Source organism: Desmodus rotundus, chromosome 2 (assembly GCF_022682495.2).
Source record: "Desmodus rotundus isolate HL8 chromosome 2, HLdesRot8A.1, whole genome shotgun sequence".
NCBI classification, from domain to species: Eukaryota; Metazoa; Chordata; class Mammalia; order Chiroptera; family Phyllostomidae; genus Desmodus; species Desmodus rotundus.
The window spans coordinates 251,948-276,378 of NC_071388.1; the positions used below are offsets into that span (position 1 = coordinate 251,948).

The 24,431-nt window shown below is 48.5% G+C and overlaps 2 protein-coding genes across 7 annotated transcripts in view; one reads left to right on the forward strand and one right to left on the reverse strand.

Annotated features, from left to right (window-relative positions):
- Positions 1 to 12,341, forward strand: part of USP16 (ubiquitin specific peptidase 16) — a 26,702-nt gene extending 14,361 nt beyond the window's left edge. For 3 of the 6 annotated variants that reach the window (XM_045195201.2, XM_045195205.2, XM_045195211.2), the window contains 8 exons: positions 719 to 810; positions 1,147 to 1,203; positions 2,122 to 2,298; positions 5,628 to 6,390; positions 7,162 to 7,256; positions 8,105 to 8,191; positions 10,826 to 10,982; positions 11,082 to 12,341. In XM_045195201.2, coding sequence (XP_045051136.2) covers positions 719 to 810; positions 1,147 to 1,203; positions 2,122 to 2,298; positions 5,628 to 6,390; positions 7,162 to 7,256; positions 8,105 to 8,191; positions 10,826 to 10,982; positions 11,082 to 11,206 — 1,553 coding nt within the window. In that variant the 3' untranslated portion in view covers positions 11,207 to 12,341. The remainder of the gene's footprint in view (positions 1 to 718; positions 811 to 1,146; positions 1,204 to 2,121; positions 2,299 to 5,627; positions 6,391 to 7,161; positions 7,257 to 8,104; positions 8,192 to 10,825; positions 10,983 to 11,081) is intronic. The other 3 variants (XM_024561133.3, XM_024561140.3, XM_045195214.2) reach the window with 2 other exon arrangements.
- A 142-nt stretch (positions 12,342 to 12,483) lies between these two features.
- On the reverse strand, positions 12,484 to 24,060 carry CCT8 (chaperonin containing TCP1 subunit 8). Its single transcript, XM_024561162.3, has 15 exons — positions 23,910 to 24,060; positions 22,108 to 22,198; positions 21,361 to 21,440; positions 20,140 to 20,289; positions 19,199 to 19,379; positions 19,030 to 19,091; positions 18,062 to 18,199; positions 17,000 to 17,178; positions 16,257 to 16,323; positions 16,094 to 16,181; positions 15,897 to 16,012; positions 15,461 to 15,532; positions 15,219 to 15,383; positions 14,885 to 15,004; positions 12,484 to 12,668 (listed from the first exon to the last, which is right to left on the reverse strand). Exons 1-15 carry the CDS (start codon positions 23,967 to 23,969, stop codon positions 12,591 to 12,593), a joined length of 1,647 nt encoding a protein of 548 aa, XP_024416930.2. The 5' UTR covers positions 23,970 to 24,060; the 3' UTR covers positions 12,484 to 12,590.
- Between the last annotated feature and the right edge of the window lie 371 nt (positions 24,061 to 24,431).

A 24,431-nucleotide genomic window follows, 5' to 3' on the forward strand; every position in this document is an offset into this window, starting at 1 on the left:
TCATCTGAGGAAACAAAAGGAAAAGTCGTGTGGGGTGAGATCAGGTGAATGGGGAGGGTGAAGTTCAGGGGTCACACTGTTTTTTTGGTCAAAAACTGCTGCATACTCAGCACAGTGTGGGCAGGTGTGCTCATAAATCATTACCCATCACGAAGTGGGCAAACACGGTGAAGGAGTCTTTAAAAAAAACTCACCAAAGCTGAACACAGCCTCTCACAACAACACCAGGTGGTCCACTGATGCAGATGGGTTCCTAGAACACTCACCTAGCAGGGGAAGCCTGTACTACAAGGGCCTGCCCTCCAGAAGATAATTTCGGACTTTGTGGGTCTCGTACCCCCCGCCCCCGCCATAGAAGTGGAGGTGAGCTAGAGTATCATCCAGAGTCGCCTGTTTGCTCGTTTTCTGAGTGGAGACGGGTGAAAAGCCTCACTGACTTACACAGTGTGTTTCCCACTGACAGGATCTTAGATAAGAACTTTCTCTGAACTTTTATTTCTCACCAGATGCAATGGTGTGAGATTCTGTTATGCTCCAAAGTGCACTGTGTGCCACTGACTAGCAAAAAAAAAATTTACGGTAATTATGAATAGAGAAAAACGAGTCTGAGATAGGAAATTAAAAATACAATTTTAGGGTTAGAGAGGTTAAGTAAGTAGTTTTAGCCTATTCAGTTGATTTTACAAGTACATTTGATGAACTTTCTTTCCCCTTACAGATTATGAAAAGAAAACGTCAGCACCAAGTTTTGTGGACCGCATCTTTGGGGGTGAACTAACTAGCACGATCATGTGTGAAGAATGCGGAACGGTGAGTTGGGGCCATGTGCGGTTGGTTCACTGTGTGGATGTAGCTTGTCATTTGTGGCTTTCAAAACCACAAAGGTCTCATTCCGTGAGCTCTTCTCGGTCAAACTACCCGAATGTACGTAGTTCTTTGTGGGGACTGTGAGCACCCCTGACACTGGAAGAAGTGAGGTAACATGTTGCTTTGGTTCCCTGGCCCAGGGTCCTCAGGGCTGCGCTCCCCACCCCCTTTTCTTTAGTCTGTTTGTCGTAGCCGAGCCCCAGCCCCCATGATCTTACTACGTAATGTTTACAGTGCATCTGTTCCTTCCTTTTACGTTTTCTTTTTTGGTTGGTTAAGGTCTCCTTGGTTCATGAGTCTTTCCTTGACTTGTCTCTACCAGTTTTAGATGATCAGGTAAGACCCTAGAGTTCATTTTATTTAAGTATATTTTTCCTGTGTTAGATTTTATGGGGAAGCCTTGTCACCCTTTCCAAGTTATTAACAGCCTGTGGAGAATTTTTCTAAGTGTATTTGAGATAGAAGAATTTTAAATAGTTGGACAAAGAATGGCGTACTTTTTTTTTTTTTTTTTTTTTAAAAAAAAAGAGGAGAGTGTGTTTAGAATTCTTTGTAGATGGTTATCTTGATTAGTTTACATCTAGGGACATATTAAAGCTTACTATTTGTTATTTAAGACTAACCACAAATCCCTTATAGTCATAAGTGTTCATAAGTGTTTCATAAGTGTTCATAAGTGTTAATACAGAACATCTCAGTTTTAAGCCATGTTAATTTGGTTGCTAAGTAGTAGTAGGAAAAAAGAGAAGATGTGATGAATTTTGGATAAATCATTATTCAACTTAATATGAATTAGGGGTCCCTTTAATCACTGTAACTTAGTGATTCAGGTCTTACCAAATCCACTCTATTTTTTCTTTGTCTGAAACTGTCACTTACATGCACAGAAAGAAATGAATAAAAAGAAACGCCTGTGTTTGGACAGGTAATCCCTGTGAACAGAAAGTGCCCTTGGAAATGGACACAGTTGCAATGTGGTGCAGCATGTGTCTGACACGGTTTATACTGTTCTTCTCCATCATGCTTCCATGTGCAGTTACTTCTTTTCTGTTTGTTTACTTGTTTGTTAGTTTGTGGAGATTGCTTCTTAGTACTTGAGATGAATGAATTTTGTCCTGGATATATTTTCAAACATTATGTAAATAAAATAGCGTATAATAGGAGTAGAAAAATATTTAAGTAACGTGAAATCTATTCACCAAATAGTAGTTGTAAAATACTATTTTTGGCCCATATTTTCTCCATATTTTTAAGAGTGGTAAGAAAAGTATAAATGATAAAAATCTGAAAAAGACAATGGAGAATGATGATAAAGACAGCGAGGAAGAAAAAGATAGCGACAGTTACATAAAAGAGAGAAAGGATGCCCTGTCGGGAACAAGCAAGCACTTACAGAAGAAAGCCAAGAAGCAAGCCAAGAAGCAAGCCAAGGTGAGTCATGGGCAGAAAGCCGCGCCTCTCTGATTTTGTGTCTTGAACCGTTGGTCTGAAGTCAGACTGGCCTGGGTGGACCGCCTCCTCTCGCACACCCAGCACTGCCTCTCGCAGCCCCGTCACTGGCGTGTACAGTGCCCTGTGCTGGGGAACCTCCTCAGTCGAGGGGAATAGAAGGCTGTGCTTTGTTTATTCGTTCACATTCAAACTTTTTTTTGTAAAGATTTTATTTATTTATTTTTAGGCAGAGGGGAAGGGAGGGAGGGAGAGAGGGAGAGAAACATCGCTGTGTGGCTGCCTCTCACACGCCCCCTACTGGGGACCTGGCCTGAAACACAGGCATGTGTCCTGACTGGGAATCGAACCAGCGACCCTTTGGTTTTCAGGGCAGCACTCAATCCACCGAGCTACACCAGCCAGGGCAACATTCAAACCTTAAAAATATTAATTATTTTTAACATTTAAAAGTAAATAACTTAAAAAATAAAAATTCAGGCATTTAGTAACAGTCCCCTTGACCCTGGCCCGAGTCCTGTCCTTCTGTGACACTGATGATTGCTCTGTAAGTGCGCGTGTCCTCGTCTTTTGGACAATAAGATCAAGTACAAGCATGTAGTCTTGTTTTTTCCCTCCTTTTACCAATTGTGCACATAGTTCTGGACCTTGTTTTTTGTTTCTTTCTACTTAATTATGTTCTTGGAGAGCTTTCCATTTCAGGGCACAGGTCAGTTTTTTAACACCTGTCTGGTGTTGCACTTCCAGAGGCACCACAGCTCATCCAACCATTTCTCTCCTGGTCGAGGGTTTTGGCATTGCTCTGCTGTCACGGCCAGTGCTGCAGGACCGACCCTGTGCAGGTCTGTGTTGCTTAAGAGCACGAGACGGTCTTAGGAAGGAGCCGTTGGGCTGTCTTGTGGTGCGAGTGTCACAGAGTGCACTCCACACCCCTGCGTGGTGCGGCCAACCACTCCTGGGCCACGAGTCCGTGCGGCGTGTCCCTGTGCCGAGTCCTGTAGACATTGCCACGCAGGTGTGTTCTGGGATCTGTGACCGAGAGAAGGGGCCGTGAAAACACGGGTGAGAGGCAGAAGTGGTGGCCCACAGGGGCGGGGACAGGGCAGAGCTGTGGGCTTGAGAAACACTGAGTACACGCAGTCTCTACTGAGTTTATAAAAATGTGGTTTCTCTCTACAATCATCAGTTAACCTTAGCCTACTGTACCTTTTTTTACTTAATAAAAAAGAATGATTCTAAAGAATAACTTTAAGAATTTTAAAAACTTTTTGAGTCCTATAATAACAATTAGCTTAAAAGCACATTGTAAGCTACACAAAAATATTTTACTTTCTCATATTCTTATTCTGTATGCTTTGTTTTTCTTTTTTAAATTGATTTTAGGGAGAGAGGAAAGAAGAGAGAGAGAGAAACATCGTTTCGTTCTTGTTTCACTTACTGATGCACTCATTGGTTGCTTCCTGCATGTGCCTTGATTAGAGATCGAACCCGCAGCCGTGATGCAGTGGGAAGACACTCTGACTGAGCTACCTGGCCAGGGCCTATAAACCTTTTTCTATTTTTAAATTTTAAAAAACTTTAAAAACTTTTTTTGTTAAAGACTAAGACTTAAGCATGCATAGGCAGGACTACCCAGCGTCAGTTGTCTCCCACCTCCACGTCCTGGCCCCCTGGAATGGCTTCAGGGGCAGTAACACACTTGGAGCCGTCACCTCCTAGGACCACAGCCCTCTTCGGGGACACCTCCTGAAGGACCTGCCCGGGGCTCGTTCTGAGGGGTGTCACTCGGTTCAGAAATACGTCCATGGTGGCTGGCTTGATGTGTTTCTTTTCTCATCGTAGATTTGCCTGTGAGCAGATAGTGCACCACAGACGTTCCCCAGCACTAACGAACGCCTGTTGGTGTTGGGGTCCCTGTTTTCAAACTTTCGAAGGAGCTTGGTAAATTCTGCAAAAGCTTCTGCTAAGCCCTTCACTGTGAGTTTTCTTGGGAATTATTGATGATCTGCTGCAGTTTCCCTTTTTCTTGCCTCTTCTGCACCTCTGCGTCCCTGAGCCAGTTCTGACACCTGCCTGTAGGCCAGTTCCTCAGGAACACGTCTGTGCGCCGCCCTGTGCATCCCAGGCAGGGTTGCTCCCCGCCTCAGCGGCAGCCTTGGCACTTTCCACAGCCTCCTCCCACGGCTGGCCTCACCGGGCAGTGGGGCTTCTTCAGCTCCCTTATTTCATGGGACCCCCATTGTATAAGTGGCCAGTTGTCACTGAAATGTCCTTACGAGTATGTCGTTTCTAGGGTACATTTTGAGAAGAGGGCTTGCATTGGTAGATTTGATAAATGTTACCCTTTTGCCCTCCACAAAGGTGGTGCCAGTTTTTATTCCTACCAGCAACATGGGACACTCGTCATCTCTCCTCATCCCGACAGCGGGGTGCCATCCAACTGCTGGATTTCTGCCAGTGCAAGAGATGGGGAATACTAGCTTAGTAAACTTTATTTGCCATTTATGTTAATATAAGTGAGGTTAACCGTATTTTTACGTTTAAAAGTCATTTGTGCCCTGGCTGGTGTGGCTCGGTGGGTTGAGTGTCATCCAGCAAACCAAAGGGTTGCTTGTTCAGTTCCCAGTCGGGGCACATGCCTGGGTTGTGGGCCAGGTCCCCAGTTGGGGATGCGTGAGAGGCAACCACACATTGATGTTTCTCTTCCTCCCTCCCTCCCTCCCTCCCTCCCTCCCTTCCTCTCTCTCTAAAAATAACCAAATAAATTCTTTAAAAAAGTTACTTGTCTTTCATTTTCTTTAAAGTATTAGCTCATATTCTTTCCCATTTTTTAAAATTGAACTTATTGGGGAATTTTTTTAATTGAATTGTGGCTAGTAAAATAACTTGGGTTTCAGGGGTACAGTCCTGTCATACACGTGTGTGTCCCTTTTTGTTTCACGTGGGACCATTTTTGCCTGACGCACCTCAGAGAAGTTGTCCTGGGGACGAAGCCACCCTGTTCCAGGAAGGCGCTGCAGTCTGCTGCTCCGTCTGGGTCGTTCTCGGGACGGACCCCACGTCCCGCACATACTCGTTCACCCCAGTGCAGCCGTTTTGTGATGATCAGGGAGGCTTTATTCCTGCTTTCAGTTAAGGAACTTTTCTTCATGATTTATTTGATTCCTGAGAGTAAAGGAACTTCTAGGATCAGTTCTGGGAAGGAGCTTTTCCATATTAACTTGTTATTTTTATTAATAAGCCAGAGAACCTGATGTGGTATATGTACACTCTTTTATTTCTTTAAAAAATGTTTTATGCTTTTTACACAGAACCAGAGAAGGCAACAAAAAATTCAAGGAAAAGTTCTTCATTTAAATGATGTCTGTACCATCGACCGTCCTGAAGACAATGAATGTGACGCTGAAGTGTCTGTTCAGGGACAAGTGGGTATTAGATCCGACCACATCTCCCAAGGAGAAGTTATCAATAAAGAATATTGTGTTAATCAGAAAGACTTGAATGGCCAAGAAAATACGGTAGAAAGTGTAGCTGACAATCAGAAGTGCACAGAGGAAGTGGATGTGGACGACAGTCTGCAGGTCTTGTCATCTCCCGCTGAACGTCCTGGGAGTTTAAACGGTGCCTGCGTGGAAGATGGAGGCCCTAGGGAAGAGGACGTTTTGAGGGGTTTCAGGAACCTGAACTTGGATGCTGCTCTTCCTGCTCTTCACCCTGACGACATACATGTAGAGATTCTGAACGGCAGCCCTGTTCCCGGGACGAAAGTGTATGAGGTTGTGAACCAAGACCCGGCGACTGTATTCTGCACCCTGGCCAGCAGGCAGGCCGTTGGCGCTGACGAGGGCTCCATCCAGCACTGCCTGTACCAGTTCACCCGGAACGAGGAGCTCCGAGGTGCCAACAAGCTGCTGTGTGAAGCGTGCACCCAGAGACAGCTCAGTGCCCCAAAGTCAAATCCGAAAGGTACTGGGCTCCTCAAAGAAAGTAACCTTAGTGTTTGGGGCACGTACTGTGTGGCATCGGGAGACAGTCCTGTTCGAACTGGGTCAGGACCTGCATGGCATCTTCCAAGTAAATAGTCTGCGGGGGGTGGATGGGCCGCCTGTATTTGAACCAGCCCGCTGGTGCGCTGCCTGTCACAGCAGCGCCCTGACAGGCAGTGCGGCTCTGTGCTTCCGCGGTTTCCGCTAGCCTCTGGACCTCCGCCCTGCCTGCTCCCGGGAAGCCGCCCTGGGATTTTCCAGGGACCAAAGGGCCTGCGGGGTCCAGGGCACAGGCTTTCCTATATCTGCCTCAGACATGGAGCAGGAGGTGGTCGGGGTGCCTGTTGACTGTTGCAAAGTCTCGCTTTTATGCATTTTCACGTCAGCACGAAGAGTAAACTGTTGATGTCACGGCAGTTGAGCTTAGAGCGCTGTGGGCAACCCAGAGCCCACAGGTCCAGTTCGGCCTGCGCCTGTTCTTCATGGTCTCTGCGCTTCCGTGGTTTTTCGAGATATGTTTTGAAAATGACTACGGTAGAAAACACTAACTTTGAACCCCAATTAATTAAATGTTATCTCCAAAAATAACTTCATTCTTTAGCAGATAGCAGTCATACTTTATTAGTATTATATTTTGAAGAACATCAGTAAAAATTCATGGAAGTTTTAGTCTTACATATAAATACTTAACAAAATATCCTTCATTTGGCCTCTTGGTCCACAAAGCCTAAAATGTTTACCTGGTCCTTCAAAAAATACACTTGCCCTGGCGTCTGATTTTGAAATGACTTTATAGCAACTGAATGCTGTAGAGTTCTCAACTGATTTTCACACTGCTGTAATTTTTCCCTTCTTTCAGGTGAAAAGAAGCCCGTTCACACCAACGCCCAAAAGCAGATGCTCATTTCTGTTGTCCCTCCTGTTCTCACCCTTCATTTAAAGAGGTTTCAGCAGGTACCTCTTGCTTGTCTAAAGTTTGTTCTAAGCACGTAACATCTGTTTTCTTTGTTAATGTCTCAGACTACTACTGTTTCCTTGTTTTCCTGTTATTTCCCAATTCTGACTTCAAAGAAGTAGGAAAGTAAAAAATAATTCGTATTGCTAAGGCAGACGTTTTGATGGAGATGCCTGTCAAGGTGGAGAAATTCAGGCACAATTCTCCTGCAGTTTTACTAGAACTCTTGTTGCTCTTTCTAGTAACATTAGCGTCTGACTCTAACCGTAATTTTCGGTTTAAGGAAAAGACCAGTTTACTAGTCACATGCCACACTTAAAAAAGTGGTATGTTTTTGTTTTGTGTGTGGTTCCTTATTTGATAAACAGACATTTATCAGATTTCATCCTTCAGTGACTCCGGCTCTTCCAGAAGATTTCTGCCATGAGCAGTACGAGTTTCACTTCCACTTGCAAATTCCCCAAACGCCTCCAGAATGTTCCCCTCCTGTGGGTGCTGTGGGCTAGGCAAATGGGTTGGGTCTCTGGGGACAGCTCCCTCAGTGTGGTTAGAGTGCTTCCCAAAAAAGTATTCTGCTGTGGCTTAGTTTGAAGCATCGAAACATTGGTATAATCTGGCTTTGCTGGGTGGTCGAAGCAGAAACACTGAAGAGTTTTCTTGCAGGAGCAGTTTCCTTGGTGTGCGTGTGGGGTGGGGGGGTGGCAGGCACTTCCCAGGACAAACAGCACGCAAACAGTTCCTGTCTGGGAGGGACAAAGACTTTGGGCACCGGAGGGGGGCTCCAGTTCACTTAATACGCGTTGCTTTTGCAGGAAAAGAACTTAAATCTATTATCCCTCTTTTTTAGGCTGGTTTTAACCTACGCAAAATTAACAAACACATAAGATTTCCAGAAATCTTAGACTTGGCTCCTTTTTGTACCGCTAAATGTAAGGTAGGTAAAAGTGGTCTTTTTTGGAAAATCCTTTGAACGGAAATCATGTCTTACCAAATACTGCCACAGCAACTTGCCTAAGTGTGAGGTTGGTAAGAATTACTGGTAGTGGGTCTTTGATTTCTGTTCCTTCTGTTTTGAATGTTCGGTTTGTTTTTTCACTTCAGTTTTTTGAACCCTCATTATTGTGGCAGACGTCTTGGGAGCTAAGCAGATGTACTAATGGATAACGTCCGTTTAGCGTGGCTGATTGTCAGTGTGTGCATAGAGCAGGAGTGATTCGGGGGGGCTCTGCAGGCTGGGCGTGCCTCGGCCGGTGCCACAGCAGCGAGAGTTGGTGTGGAGCAGAGCCGCAGGAAGTCGTGTGAGCGCTGCGGGCCGCTCCGGAGTCCCCAATATGAGGCTGGCGGAGTGGGGAACAAAACCTGAGACCTGGGCTAGGAATGAGGTTTTGGGGGAACCAGGCTTTATGAGGTAGGTGCTCCGGCGGGGAGCCACAGAAGCATGTCACAGCAGGTCTGTGTGTTGTGTTGACTGAATCCAGACAGCGGTCGGTTGGTCTGGGAGACAAGGTTGGAGCCATTCCATGGACGCTGACCTGGGAGGAGGGGTCGAGTGTGATCCCTGGGCCTGGTTGGGTGACTGAACACGTGGGCAGAGGGGATGTCTTAAATTGAGGAGGGAAACCCGGGAAGAAGGGTGGATGGAGACAGGATAAAGCGTTCAGTTTGGGGTACATTGACTTTCAGACACTCTTTAGCCATCCACGTGGCTTTGGTTTGGAAAGCGTTTGGGCAGACATGTCCGAGGCCCCAGGCAGAGAGGCTGGGGCAGCAGGTGGGGGTTTGGACGTCAGTGCACAGGTCGTGATTAAAGCAGGAAAGGCTGGTGTCTCAGCGGTCCCCAGGTTGAGGACCTGGAGAGTCAGAATAAGTCAGCATAAATATGTTGAGTCTTATTTTATTTATGGAAGTTGAAATGATAGAACTCCTCCTTCCTTCCCAATCTAAAGTTTTCTGCGATGTATTCAGAGCTGGTGGGTAGAGCGAACTGTAATCAGTATGTTCATAGGCTACTGTCATTTTTGCGGGTGAACAACTTTTGTTGGCACTAGTTTTGAATACTCGGTCACGAAGAACCCATCTTTCCCCTAAAATGCCAGTTTCCTGTGTTGAGGCTCCAAGGAAAGTGGGGCAGGAAAAAAGACGAGAAAATAGTGAGGATTGGAAGGCGTAGTGGTCATGGCAGATTTTTCAGGAAGTGCTGGTTACTTCTGTGGGTGGAGACATGAGTGACATACTGGGGATAATAACACAGGTTGGAGCAGCAGTCCCCAGCCTTTTCGGTAGCAGCGACCAGTTGCTTGGAAGACTGTTTTTTCTGGGCTGGGGAGGTGGGGAGACAGAAGGCAGAACTCAGGCAGTAATGGGAGGGAAGCTTCACTTACTCACCTGCCACTCCCCTCCTGCTGTGCGGCCCAGTCCTAACCATGGCCAGGGGCTGGGGACTCCTCTGTTGGTGGTTTTTTTGAATTTTGTTTTTAAAGTCTGAGAGATGTTACGTAGGTTTAGAGTCCAAGACGAAAATCTGGAAGGTGAAGATACTTGACTGGGGAAGACCCGGGAGGCAGGAAGGGCCCGATGACACCAATTCGGAGCGCCCTGTCATCTCCCTGCCATCTCTGAACAGGGAGAACAGGCGCCTGCGTTAGGTTAGGCTGTGCCTTCACTTCCTGCAGTGGGCAGTGAGGTCAGCTGTTGAGAACAAGGGGCTGGAGGCGGGGAAGACTCTACAGTCCATTTTGAATGTTGAAGTTACAGGTTTTACCTGGGAAGGAGGCCGACAGGCCAAGAGGAAACGAGGCAGGAGATCCTGCTGGGTGGAAAGTGAACTGAGGGCTGGAAGGACAAGAGAGTTGTGGACTGAGCCTGGACACCCAGTGGGACTTTGGAACAGTTCCAAGTGATGAGGCTGAAATGGACAGCAGTGACAGTGCTGAGAGGGTCACTGGGGAGCTGGGGTCCCCAGGGGGGGGCGACTGGATTTGGGGCAAAGCAGCATCTAGTTCAGTGAATGGAGCAGCGGTTGGAGCGGCGTGAGGCACAGCAGCACTGAGAGGCAGGGGGCCTGCCGGGACAGGACCTGTCCACGCCCACGCAGCCCTGTGGGGAGCGGGCTTGAGGGGAGGAGGGTGCCTCCACTCTACACGGGCTGAGGCTGGCTAGGCCGAGCACCCCTCATGGAACCCCAGGGTGGGTTCTGAAATGCAACCCTAATGCTGGCCCCCAGCTGTAAAAAGTTTAACTTCCACTTTGAGCAGAAACCAGAGTGCCAGAATGGTTGAGGTCTTTGGAAATTATCTGAGCCTCACACTCCTGACGAAATTCAGGGAGGTTGTTATGGAAGCTTCTAGGCTAGGACACTAGGACAGATTCCATCAGGTGGCCTGTGGGAAAAGGCCACAGCCGCTGGGTAGTAATGAGGGACCAGACTCAGCGGGCAGCGACAAGGTCGGCAGGTCAAGTCCAGACTCACGGGTTCTCAGTGTGGAGGTCAGGAAGTAAAAGCATCTTGCCCTTGTTTCCTGTATGAATGGGACTAGAACTAACGTTTGAACCCTGTTCGTTCCTAAAGAATGTTGCCGAAGAAAGTACCAGGGTGCTGTACTCCCTGTACGGAGTTGTGGAGCACAGCGGCACCATGCGGTCCGGGCACTACACTGCCTACAGTAAGGCGCGAGCGGCCAACACTCGCCTGTCTAATCTTGTTCTCCGCGGGGACATCCCACAAGGTGAGGCCTGCAGAGTTCTGGCACTGGGCACACACGTGGCAAAACAGACGACAACCTTGAATTTCTCTGTTCACACCTCATTTCCCATTTCCTTGACAGATTTTGAAGTGGAATCAACCAAAGGGCAGTGGTTTCACATCAGCGACACCCACGTGCACACTGTGTCTGCAGACAAAGTGCTGAACTCACAGGCGTACCTCCTGTTTTACGAGAGGATCCTCTGAGTTTCAGCAGATGCTTTCTCTGGAAACGCGTTTAGGGCTTTTACAACAGCTGTAAGAATAATAAACAAGTAAAGACTAAATCATGCTCACTAAAATTAAGTCCATGCCAGAAGCATCACCGAAATGTGTTGAAATATTGAAGGGAAAATACCTGCAGATTGTCAGCAGCTTTTAATTCCTGCTTCCAGGTCCTGGAAGGATTCTGAATCAAGTCCTCTGGTTAACGGGTCTGGTGGTGGGTTACATGCATCAATAAACTGACTTACCCCAAACCTTGTTTTATTGCTTAGGGTGTTTAAAGGTGTATTGACTGACCCTACCAGGTAGCGCTGGACTGGCTGATGAAACTTTGCCACACATGTGTTAATTTTACAACCACAGGTGATGGATGCCGGCAGTGGTGTGTCACTGGCAGACAGTGCAGGCCTGCAGTTCTGACGTCACCTCGTGCACAGCTGGGCGCAGGCTGACTGCAGTGCTCTGTGCGATGAGCTGGCCCAAGGCCACACTTGTGAGACTAATGGGGCACCAGGTCCCCTTAATGCCAGTGTGCCAGAAAGAGCCTACCAACTGCCCACCCAGGAAACTCCTTTTACCAGACAACCAGCACTTGCGAGCCAAATGCAGCCTGAGAGCTGCAAGGACACCAGGCCTGTGGACTCCCTGTGAGTCTATGACGGTCTCTGAGGACAATGAGCCCATGTCACCTTCACAACTTGCTGAGCTCATCTCGAGCCCATTCCACCGTAGGGCTTCCAAAATTCCTTTGGAATACCAACAGTGTAAAATTACAAAGTGCTGCCTAAAACATATGGTACCCTATATCCACAAAACCAGTTAATTTTACTGATCTTAAGATCTGCTGTATGAACCCTGACTTGCTTATTTTGCACATGCCTGGAGATGTAGTTTCAGCTCTACTGCATCTTTGTACTTTGCTCACAAAACAAGTTACTCGGATGCTTAGATTTCCCGGGTTGTGAGAAAAAACACTGAAAAATGTAGCCCAGGAGTCAACAGACTTCTAGGGAAAGGCCAGATAGTAAATGCTTTGACATGTGGGTGGCTCACCTGGTGTCTTGTCACAACCTCTCAACCCTGCCTTTGCTGTGGGAAGTGGCACAGCCGTGTCCCCATGAAACACACGTGAGATCAGGCAGCAGGCCAGACACACGTTGGAAACAGGCCCGATTACTATGGTGGCCTGCCTGTGTGTCACGAACAAGGCTGAGTCCAGTCACTCAGACCCCAGGACAGCAGTCACCAAACACTGAAGCTCTGATAACAACACGTTTACTACATAACACAGCCGAGGAGACAATTCACCAACAGGAAACCGGCCGCCAACTCTCAGAGCACCAGCCCCCACGCGAGCGCTGCCCACTCAGTCATTCTGGTCATCATCCCAGTCCTTCTTCCCGCTGGGAGGCTTGGGGCCTCCCGCTGGTTTTGCCATGATGATCTGCAAAACAAAACGTCACGAACCTTAGAAACCACCTACAGGACGAAGAAAAGAAACTTGCTCCTATTAGCCTGATTCAGGATTGAGCATCACCTAGAAGTGAACCGTAGGATTTGTAGAGCGTATGAAACGCTAGCACACAGGTCGTCGGTGCTCAGTAGGGTGCGTTTCCTGCTTTTCTGGACACTGACAGCAACATCCACACACACTGGTGAAGGACATCCACTCCTTCCACACGTGTGTCGAGGAGCCAAGAGTGAGGAGAACGTGCACACACCATTGGTGTGAATCAATTTGGCACCTCGTTTGCTATTTACCCAAGAGGCTGTCTTGCCAACCACCTTTACTCCCCCCCTCCTTGAGAGCCAGGAACTTTAGGTCCACTGCCAGCTTTGCCATTAGAATCCGAAGTGGTTGATGCACACACACAAAAAGCTCAGCACAGGAAGTCGCTAGAATCTATGTGAGAACCACCCAAGTGTCAGAAGTGTATGTCCATAAGCACCCAGCCACCAGAAGCCTCCAATGTGTCTACAACACGCTAACCCAGCGTTTCCCAAGCGCAGCCACCTAGCATTTTTAAAGGATTCATGTTTGAAAAAAAAACAGGAGTGGCAGCAGCTCTGGGCTCAGATAAACTTGGGAGAAGCCAAATTAGACTGAATTAGGTGGGCTTCCTCAAAGTAGAACTCTCAAACTCATACGTTTTGAAGATCACAATTGGAAACAATATTCTCGGAAACGTTTCTGTATCTCTCGGCTTCTATTTAAAGCACACAAGCTGTAAAAGTCTTCCCTGCCATAACCCCTGGCAGAGTCCACACCCCTCTCAGAAGCTTCTGTAAGAAATCTAAACATTCAATTCTTGGAATACCATTTTATTGAGAGTTAAGTTCTGGTTGAATTAAAGGCATTCAGTATAAATTTGGGCCTCCCTCCAGAGTGTCTGATTCAGTGCATCTGGTTTGGGCCCAAGAATTTGTATTTTCAACAAGTCTTATGTGATGTTGATGCTGTTGACTTGTGGACCATAATTTTAGGACGATTGAAATGAGTATCTACTAAAAGCAATCCAGCCCTTCTATGTTATCCGATGCTTACAATGTGACCTGCAAGTCCTGTCCCAGACTATAAGCTACACAAAATCAGGGGCAAGTTTGTTAACGTAAACAGTCATCAGGTTCTTGGGCACCCGTCTTCCCAAGTGCAGACCAGGGCAGGCAACAGTGGATAACCAAAGCCTCGGTGTCCCGCCCACATAGTGGGAGTTCAGGAAGGACCCGAGTTAAAAGGAACTTCCACTATTAGAATTTCTGCCAATTCCTCTCTCCCCTTCCCTTCTATTTTTGGTCCTTTTAGAACAAGCATTTCTACAGGCTTCCATTATTTAATTTAAAAACTGGAAAATACGTATCTTCCCCTGGAAACTACCGAATACACCAACATAAAAACACAATTAATAAATTGAGTACACAAACACCAGCTCCATTTTTGGTCACGCTGTGGTGGGAAAAGGACTTCCTTTTGCTGAGGTGGACTGTGTGGCCCTGGCAACATCACCACCTGGTCCTCAGTGCCCTCAGATTGTCTAATTCCACCTCCCTTGCTAGTCCTACCTGATTTTCACTTAATGCATTTACCCGTGTTTTCCTACGATTTAAAATTTTTGTGTACTTACAAATACTTCATTGCTTAATCATTTCTAGAATTTTGTAGAAAAATGAGTTTCATTCAGTTTACTAGTAACACCTTGAAAAATTAAGAATTCCAGTTTGTCTCTTAGCCCAGAACAAGTCTTTACCATGTTCTTCTTTGCCATAGTTTTTAAAAGGAAAAGCGCAGAAATGCTGGGTTTTACTACCTTCAAATCTTTCAGCCTCCAGACATTACCTGTCACCCCCAGGCTCCAAGTCTCCAGGGACAACACAGGCTGCACCCATTTCTTACAAGCTGGTGGCCAGCAGCAGGAGTCCCACCGTCCCGGACTCCTCACCACTACCCACAAAGAGGTTCGTAGGCTAAAGAGAGTCTGAACACTGGGATCTTCAATCAGATTCCGGATTAAAAATAAAAACGCAAAGGGCCCTATAGCACCTCTCAGGTGAGGGGGACACTCCGCGGAGCTGAGTGAGAGCTGCACTGTCTAGTCTGTGAACCAACCAGTGAGCCACGCGAAAACGACATTTCTGAAGAGCAAGACTCCCCCTGCCACGCACCTGGTCCACCCTGAGGACAGTGACGGCAGCGTTCGTAGCCAGTTTGACAGCCCAGTATTTCCCCAGGTAAGTGTCTAGGACTCCAGCCTCCAGCATGTCCTTCACAGCAGGAACTTCAGCCTGTCAACACAGCAATTTTCACTTTTCCCTTTAAATTCTCTTATGCAAAGATGTTTACGCTAGAAAAGCAACAGGGGAAGTACTACCTTATAAACCCTAGAAAAGGTTATTAAGAAAATGGGGAACAATAAACCCTCATTTTCTTTTTACACTTCTATTTTTAGGTTTTGCATTCAGAAAACAAATTTAAGTTCACAACGTTTTTTTCAAATACCTCAATGTCTAACCCAACATTTTTATTTCCTTCCTGATGTACTGCATAGAGTTTGGAGATGACTTCATTGGCCTTAACCCCCGAGTTTTCTGCCAGGGCCCGGGGGATAGCTTCCAACGCCTCTGCAAACTTCTTAATGGCGTACTGCTCAAGTCCAGGACACGTCTACAGAGAAAAAGAGTTCATTATTCCACTTGACTCAAGGGGCCAGAAGAAAGTCAATTTATGAGAGAAAGCTGTACCTCTCCATACGACGTGATCTGTTTGGCTAACTCGATTTCTGTGGCTCCACCTCCAGGCACGAGACGCTTGTCCTGTAACATGCGGTGACAGAAGGTCACTAAGGAGCAGTTTCCCGTTTTCTAACCTCCGACGGCAGCACTCCACCCCAGTTTCTTAGATGCCAAGTACAAGTTACAAACAAATGTGGTGATCTGGGTGCCTGGCACATGGAAAGCGAGGACTGGAGTGAACAGGAACTTACCTGCTTTTCCAGATGTAGCACTAAAACAGTGCTTACAACTATCCCTTCAAGACAGGTAAAAAAACCTTAAGTAAAAAAGGCGCTTTGCTTTCTTACATGAACCACCATTTTGAAGTTCTAGAACGTCAGGGAGTCTGGCAACTGGGCTGCTGAGGCCTTGCAAGCCACCAAATCCAGGTCACCCTAGTACTGACCCTTGTGAGAACCTTGAAAGTGTTCACACCATCGTCCACCGCCCTCTCCACGTCGTCCATCAGATTGTCTGTAGAGCCTCGGAGCACTATGGTAGAAATGGCACCGTCTTCCTTCTCTGTCAGTAAACACCCCGGGGATCAGTGAAGATAACCAACATCTGAGTGCTCACGCACACACACTCACTAGCACTACCTACCATGCTTGAAGACCACCACCTGCGTGTCTCCGACTTCTGAGAGGTACACACTGTCACAATGTCCCATTTCTTCAACAACAGGAGGAGTCTGCAAGAAAGGCACCGTTGACATACAAGCCAACGCCAGGCTCCACTACCTGCTAGCGTTGTCCACGACGCTTACCAGCCTCGGCAGCGCCGTAGCACCCACGGTCTTACACAGTCTTCGGAGATCCCACTTTGAGTTCAGCCTTAAAAAGAACAAAAAACAGAAACAAAAACCTTAATAGAGGCTTTAACTCTACCCGACAGAATAAAATGCAGTGACTGAACAGGAAACTGCACAAGGATCCCCAAGTCACGGGGTTTGACCTAAAGGCTCAGGCCCAGAAAAGGTCCAGACCCTACTGCGCAGCCCAGACGCGGTGTTCGCAGCGTCACTCCAGAACGGGAGCTCAAGTCCCCTGGAGACACCAAGGGCCTGGAGCTGTGAACGCGATACGAGCCCTGGCACAAGGGCCCTCCTGCTGTCCTCGGGCAGACATGTTATGCAAGGAAAAGAACAGGAACGTGCCTGAACGTCTCATCAGGGGAGGGGAGGGGTGGGAGAGGGTCAACAAGCTGCCTGGTGGGCCTCCTGGACTGCAAGTGTGTCCCCGACCCCCACCCGTGAGCTGGCACTGAGCCTGCCTGGACTGCCTCTCCCTCCCTCTCTTCAAGTGCCAGTGCCTGCTGATTGGTCCTGCAGCGCTGAGCTGAGCTGAGTGTTTTCTGCCTGCCCAGACCAAGTGGGTCCTTTTGCTCTTTGATCTAATACCTTATCTCCCACTCCACCCCTTTTAAATCTTCAGGCTGCGCTGAACTGTCTGGTGTCTCACCACCAAAAGCCATTCCCAACACAGGCCAATACAGTGAAGCGGCCCTCACCTCACCAGCATAACATTGTACTTGTTTGCGTAATGAAGAGCCATGTCCGCCACCTTGCCGCCCGTGACGATGACATTTGCGCCAGTGTCGGCGATGGCTTTGACTTGTGATTCCATTAGGTTTTCTTCTCCCTTACTGAAATTCATCAATTCTTCAGCAGTCTTTATCAGTACTGTTCCCTAGCAAGCAAGCAAGCAAGCAAGCGTTCTCTTTAAAACCATTTTACTTTGGTGTTCAAAGTCACAGGACAGCATTTACTGAAGAAACAAAAACTTGGGAGAAACTGAAGACAGACGTGAGTGTATTATGAAGCAGAATACAAAATCTACGGAAACCCGGTGTGCTCCTAGACTCTCCCAGTCCCCAAACCGATGCACCTTCTCTTTGAAGGGACCTTGGTGGAAAAGTTGGAGAAATGCCTCAATTTGAGAGATGTAGGATAGGTGTCCTGGCATTTGACTTTTGACAAACGTCTAACTGTCACCAAAACAACAATGTTGGAGTCCAAACTTCTAAAACATGAACTAAATAACCAATCCCCCAACCACAAGCCTAACTTTTGAAACTATCAACAACTCAGATTTCAAGAATTCTGAGGAGGAAGTAAGCAGCAATCTATAAAACTCAAACTTCATACAACGTGTACTTCTTTAAAACCGAACTCATCACTTTCAAATAACATTAGCGTATTTTTGTTTAGGATGCTACAGAATCTCAACGTTGTTTTTCTGTTTCATGAGTAGCACACAAGTGCTGGCAAGCTCTTCAGCGAGCACTTTACTCGCTCCGTGAGCTCTATCAGAAGCGAGGGCCGCCTGCCACAATACAAACAACACTGCCCCTGTGTGAAGGTTCAAGTTCAACATTTAGGTTTGAATCGTTGAGTCAAAGAACAGAAACCTGACTTAAACACCAGACAGGCCCCGCAGTGTCTAGCAATCACACGGAGTCCCCGACTGAGAGGAAACCCCCCCCTCAGACCTCTAGAGTCCTGTGACAGCCTGAGAGGCCGGCCAGCCTCCGACCGTCATCCCTGATGGTGAGGTCCTGAGGTCCACATACCTTGGTCTCTGTTATCATGCCATCGAAAGGACAAGAGTACACTGCTATTTTCGCATCTTTGACAGATGTCACATCCCCTTCCGTTTCCTTCTTAAAGACCATGCCGTGTAAGACTGAAGAGGAACAGATGCCAGAGCCCTGAGGAGCAACAGCAGCACCACCCGTGAGTTCAAGAAGTTGACACCCAGGCCGAAGTGCTGATTCTGCAATTTCCCCCAAACACCCTCTCTAACCACAGCAGCACACACACCAGGCAGTGACTCCTGGAGGTGGGGGGGTGTGCACAGACACACGGCCACCAGAGCAGGAAGAACCCACTTTGGGAACAAGCCACTGACGTGGGGGAGGGGAGAGGGCCTTCCGTATAGAGGGAGGCACCATAGACTGAGAACCACCCTCTGAGCCACCCACCCACCCGCACATGCGGGGCGCTGATGGACCCAGCACCGCTGCCAGGGCTGGCCAGGCTTGGGGACGGGGCACACTTTCAAGCCCCGCAAGCTTACCATGTAACAGGGAGGGCAGTGGATGGAGTGAGTCAGAAAACACAGCACCTCCACAAACGTGCACATGTGGACACAGAACCAGCACGTGTACGGATGCCGGCAACGCCCAGCTACGTCGACAGTCGTGTGCCAACGTGTGGAACCACAACTATAGGTTTTACTCTGTCAAGTGGACGCTTCTACCAAAAATGCACTCTTGCAAAGAGTATTTTGTCTATGCTCTGTTCTCACCCTTCAGACTGCCAAGGAAAAATGACTTTACAAGGAAATGTCAGTACTCTTTCAAATCTAACATTTGCTAATAGCCTAGCAAAATCAAAATGTTATATAAACGATGCTTCAAAACGCGGAAGTCGTAAGTGCCCAGAACCCAGGGTCTGGTTTAGGTGTGATTAACACAAAATTTATCCTCCCCAAACCAACCACCTATCTAGATAATGTTAATGCATTTTTTAAACTTACCAGAATCTTACAAACTCTGATATTATCAACATTGAAGTGGCCGGAATCAGGAAAAATCGATACTGTTAAGAAAACAAGACACATCAGGATATAAATGGACAACAGAGGAAATGTCTCGGCCGCCACGATCACCCTACTGTGGGTCTCTACACTTAGTGCGTTCACTCACCACACGCCTGTGCAATGAGCTTGGCCAGAAAGACTTCGTTACCATACTGTTTACTCATTATGGACGTGTGAAGTAGAGATGCGACTTCATCCACGTCTCGGAGATTTTTTGCAGAACAACAAACCAAACTGGGAAGAATCTCATGGGCCTTCCTGCAGGCTACTTCATAACCTTCAATGACCTTGAATGTGAAGTGCAAGAATGTTTTTTAAAAAGACACAACTGTGACAATCCGGTGAACGTGGGCACACATTTTCAATGTGAAGCGACAAAGCATGCGTCCAGAGTAGCGTTCGTGGCAGAACCTCCTAGTTGGGAGTGTAGGCTGGGCGACAGGCCAGATCTGAGTCCGAACCACCACTTACCAGCTGCAAGATCTTGAGCAACGTTTTTCTTTCTTTCTTTTTTTTTTTAATTTTGTGACTTGTTTTTATCACTTAATAATATAATCATGGGCATTTCCCCAGGTCATCACATGTAAACCCAACCGATTTTTTTTTTTAATTTTTATTGTTATTTAGTTGTATGCCTTTTCTCCCCATCCCTCCACCCCACCCCAGCTGAACCCACCTCCCTCCCCGACCTCCACCCTCCCCCTTGGTTTTGTCCATGTGTCCTTTATAGTAGTTCCTGTAATCCCCTCTTCCCACTGTCCCCCCCCCCCGCCCCCAGTATTGTTAGATTGTTCTTAACTTCAATGTCTCTGGTTATATTTTGTTGAGCAACGTTTTTCTAATTTAGGTCTGGGATTAATTTTCATAGGCCTCACTGACAGGCTTCCACTAGCGAGCACCAGTGTGTGGGCGCAGGGAAACGCTCCGCGCTCATACTGCCGTGAGGGCGACTCTTATTTGAAGCAGGCATGCGGGGCTGCATTTGTGCGCATGTGCACACACACAGACAAAAGCGAAGTGGGAGGACATTCCACAGCAAACACCTGCCTCTGAGACCGACAGGCCGATTCTCAGGAGCTCCTCAGCCGCCTCCAGCAGAGCGCCCGCGAACACCAGCACGAAGTTTGTGCCGTCTCCGACCTCCTGCTCTTGCATGTGCGAAGCCATCACGATCATTTTGGCAGCAGGGTGCTGCACCTGGGGCGGCAGGGGGATTGTGAGTTTAAACCACCAAGTTAACGCACTTGATCTCTAAGGCAATACAAAAACAGCCACTCCCATTTCTTCGTCAAAAGGCTCCAACTCCCCAGTCACACTGAGGTGCATGATGGACTGAGGACGCTGTGGTTGCATGGGACAACCAAGTCCCCCAGGGCCCACGAGCACACGTGACCACAGCAAAGGGAAATGACCTCAAAGTGCGTATGTTTGTTCGTGTGCAGCCATCCAGCATGGACATCTCCACAGGTCAGGTTCAGACCATTATGACACGTTCATGAAATAAAAACAAAGTAGTCCCACCACTAAATCTAGACGTTAAAAAAACGAGCTTCAGGACAGCTGTAACAGCTATCACGTAAGTTGGTCATGAGTCTCTGTTTCTATGAATGTTCTCATTGTAAGGCTATCAACTGTGGTTCAAATAAGAGAAGTATAAAATATTCCTTCCAAAATAGTACATCAAGATTTTAAGCTTTCCCCCCTAGGATTTAGATGCTCTATTAGGGACAAGCAAGGGGTAACCAACTGCCGGCAAGGAACCAGAAGGCTCAGCAGGACGGCACAGCGCACACCACCCATGGAGACAAGTCCCAATGTGTCCCTAACCCAGTCAGGGACACACGCAAACACAGCTGGAGCTCCCTTTAGGAAGACTGATCACAGTGCTTCAGAGTCACAGAGCCCTCACGGACAAGTGGTGACACGAGGGACGGTCCTGCGGGTGTTCAGGTGCTGACATGTGGGCATATTTCTGCCACAGACTTTGTGACATCAGAACTCCACTGTTTTACTGTCACATAGTCAAACCAATGGTTGACTTCCTTAAAGCCACTGTTTTGCGTATCAGCTGTCCTTGCATTTGGGACTAAGTCACTTTGGTGTCACACACTACAGAACCAGACAACACATTCCATCTGGTGTCATTAGCAAATACACGTTTATCACGATCAATCCTGTAAGTAACTTAGCAGACTTTTATGAGTGGCTAAAGTGTAAATTTTTGATGTCACCAAAACGTTTGACTTTTATTTAAAAGGAAGGACTTACTTCCAGCTCTCTTAAAATAGTCGCTGCATCATTTGTCACAAACAGCTTCTCCAGGTGGTTGATAACCATTTTGTTCATTCCTCAAAAATGATAGTAAGACATTATTACTCAAATCCTCTTCCAAATACCCAGTAAAATCTAGTTAGAAAACACAAGCTTCTCTGCATTTCTCCAGCGACTTTGGGAGAGCCCATCACACACCACCCTCCCCCCCACGGCCCCTGATGGCACACCCAGGCATACGTCTCCCTGGTTTACTCAGGATGATGCTGATCCTGCTTCCTTGTTGATTGATAAATATAAATATACTAATGAATACAAAATAATCTACTTAAAAGTAAACTTGGTTTTTGCTTATTCCATAAACCTGTATTAAGTTCAGTTCACTCAGGAGGCAAGAGAGAATTCCCCTTTAAATCACAGTGTTATTTTGCAGGAAGCGTGGGCCATTTGTAACAGCAAATATCAGCTACTGTCTCAGTGGTGAAAGGTCCATGACTTTTCTATCCTCTTGATAGAATAAACAAAAGTAATACTTTGATTCCTATGTTTCTGAAGATTACCTGAAGTTCTCATTAAAAACTGGAAACCCTGACTAGTGTTGGGAGCTGGGAAATAACTCTGGAAGCCACCCTGTGTGCCGGGCTGGCTAAAACCCAATGTGCACAGGGCCCTCCCAAAGTCGTCTGGAGGAGTGGCATGCACAGCTCGGGGCTGCGCCTCTGAGAGCGGGGATCTGGAAATTACCGTTGGGTCCATACGCTGTGCGCGTGGTCTGGGCTAGCTCCTTGCAGGCCTGGATATTCCTGTACACGGCCTCTTCCAATCCTGAGAAATGCTGTGAACAGACCTTCGGGTTAGACGGGACAGCAGAGTGGGGATTCTCCTCCTCTGCTAGCAACGGGGGCCATGATGACAATAGCGACCTCAGTACCAACCTCAGGACTGTCCTGAGAACCAGGTGAGACTCGCATGGGTAAAGCACACTGCCCCGGGGCCACAAATGACCCACACGTTCGCTCACCGGCACAACAAACAAAGCATTTTTAGGGGGCCCTGGCACCTGCGTACTCCAACCAGAGGGCCTGCCACATGTTTAGTGCAGTGAGAAGTAAAGGGAGGAGCAGGAAAAGCCAACAAGGAGGCACATACGCTGTTTCAGGTGAAAGCACCATTCTGGCCACAAGCTCAACGTGGGGAGCCTGGGCTTTGCGAGGCCAGCAGCGCATGTCACTGGGAGTCCCTCACACGCACCTGCGCCCAATGCTCAGGGGCTGGAGCAGGTCCACTGCAGTGCACACAGCTGATGGTTCCCGAGTCGCCCACGGAGCTGGACTGTTTTATTCTGGACTCTAGACGTGGGACTTATTGTGGCCTCATGTTTCGCAAGCAGTGTCCATGCCCACATTTCTCTAGAGCTGCTCTGCCCAGCAGCCACAGTGGCACCGCAGTGGACAGGGTGGCTGTCACCACAGAGCCTCAGACAACACTGTCCCAGGTCCCACTCGACGCTCCTGCTGGACTGTGACCCCAACGGTAAGCACCCCGACTTGATATCTCATCTTCAGCCTCATCTCAGGCCTCCCTGCCCTCCCCACTGCAGGACAGGCACCTCTGACCACCAGCCAGACCCCCTGAGACCCTTCGGGACACAACATGGACCCTCCTCAGGGTCTGTGCCCTCTCACCCCTCAGCCTGGACACTTTCACCTCCAAGCTCGGCAGGCCATCCCACCGCTGGGCACAGGCTGGGCTTCCTGCCCTGTCATTCTCCACTACCCCGCTCTTGGTTTCCTTTATCACAGGAAACTATCCTCCTTGTGATAAGCTATTATTCCTGCCTCAGAATAAACACTATGAAGCGTTCAGCCTAACGTCATTTTCAGCAAAGCTGCTTCATCAGCATTTACATCAAACCCAGAGAGTTATTCAGTTACAGTCGTGCTGTCCCAAAGGTGCTCCTGCCAGCAAGAAGCCAACTCCCTGACGCTGAACCTCGCTGATTCTGGTAAAGCTGGGGACGAAAATCGACACCACTGCTCAACAGCCAACGGACAAGTTCTCAGCAGCACACTAAGACATTTTTAAAAAAACAATGCTCTTGAAAGGACATTCTAGGCTTTGCCAGAAAGTTTTTATTCAGGCCAGGGTGTCAGGTAGCCTGCGGGTCCCAACTGAAAGGTGCCACCTTCCGCCCCCCCGCCGTCAGAGAAGATAGGAGGCCGGAGGGCCGCGTTCCTCACGCGGCCTCTCACCGAGGGGGGCAAGACCCACGTGCGCAGCCGCGGCGTCGTCTCAGCGGGGGACTCGCTCAGCCCCGCCCTCGCCCGTCGGGTCCCCGAGCCCGGAGCGGGAGACATCCGGCGGCGCCACGCCGCCCCGGTTTGACCCCACGGGACGCGAACCCAGGGTCGCTGTAGTACACGAATCGCCGCGTCCCCCACCCCGCCCCGGGGCACCTCCCCTTCTGGAACCTTCTTTCCCTCGGACCGCAGTCGGGAAGCAAGCCGGCCCGCTCCTGCACCACTCCCCCGGGCCGCATCACTCACCTTCGCTCCCTCCTTGAGCATCTGCGCGAAGCCCGGGGCCTTGGGTACGTGGAGCGCCATCGCTGCACCGGGGAAGCCGTTCACGCGCCGTTCGCAATACCCCACAAGAAGCGTGAGCCGCACAGCTTCCTGGGAACGCAGCGTGCGTAGCCTCACGCTCCTCCTTTTTCTACAGCTACACCCGCCCCTTCCCGGCCGCTGGCCTGAAGCCTCGCGAGATAATACAGTTCTCGCAGTCAGAACAGCACTGATGATCGCCCATCAGCAAGACGGGCGGGGCACGTTGCACAGCGCGCCTCCGGCTTTCGGGCTGCTCACGCGCAGGCGGTCCAGGCCGTCGGGCTTGCTGCGGACCGTCCCCGCGGTGGAAGCGCGAGTGTTGGTGCGTCCCATTTTTGCCATTTCTGAGCTGGAAGCTACGCCTGCCTCATGAGTAATATGTGCGTGATGCTCCAGGCCCTTGACAAGGCCAGATATGATTCCCTTCCCTCCCACGTGCCGAGCGCGTCTCGGGGACGCTCG

Bases quoted from the DNA above. Each gene is read 5' to 3' on its own strand.
- CCT8 (XM_024561162.3), bottom strand. From the start codon at position 23,969: ATGGCGCTCCACGTACCCAAGGCCCCGGGCTTCGCGCAGATGCTCAAG. The intron at 19,380-20,139 runs GCAGGTGTTTGC...TTCACATTCAAG, and splicing joins TCGGCCTGTCGGTCTCAGAG to GTCATTGAAGGTTATGAAGT. The intron at 19,092-19,198 runs GTGAGTGAACGC...TTTTCTTAACAG, and splicing joins GCTCATTGCACAGGCGTGTG to TATCGATTTTTCCTGATTCC.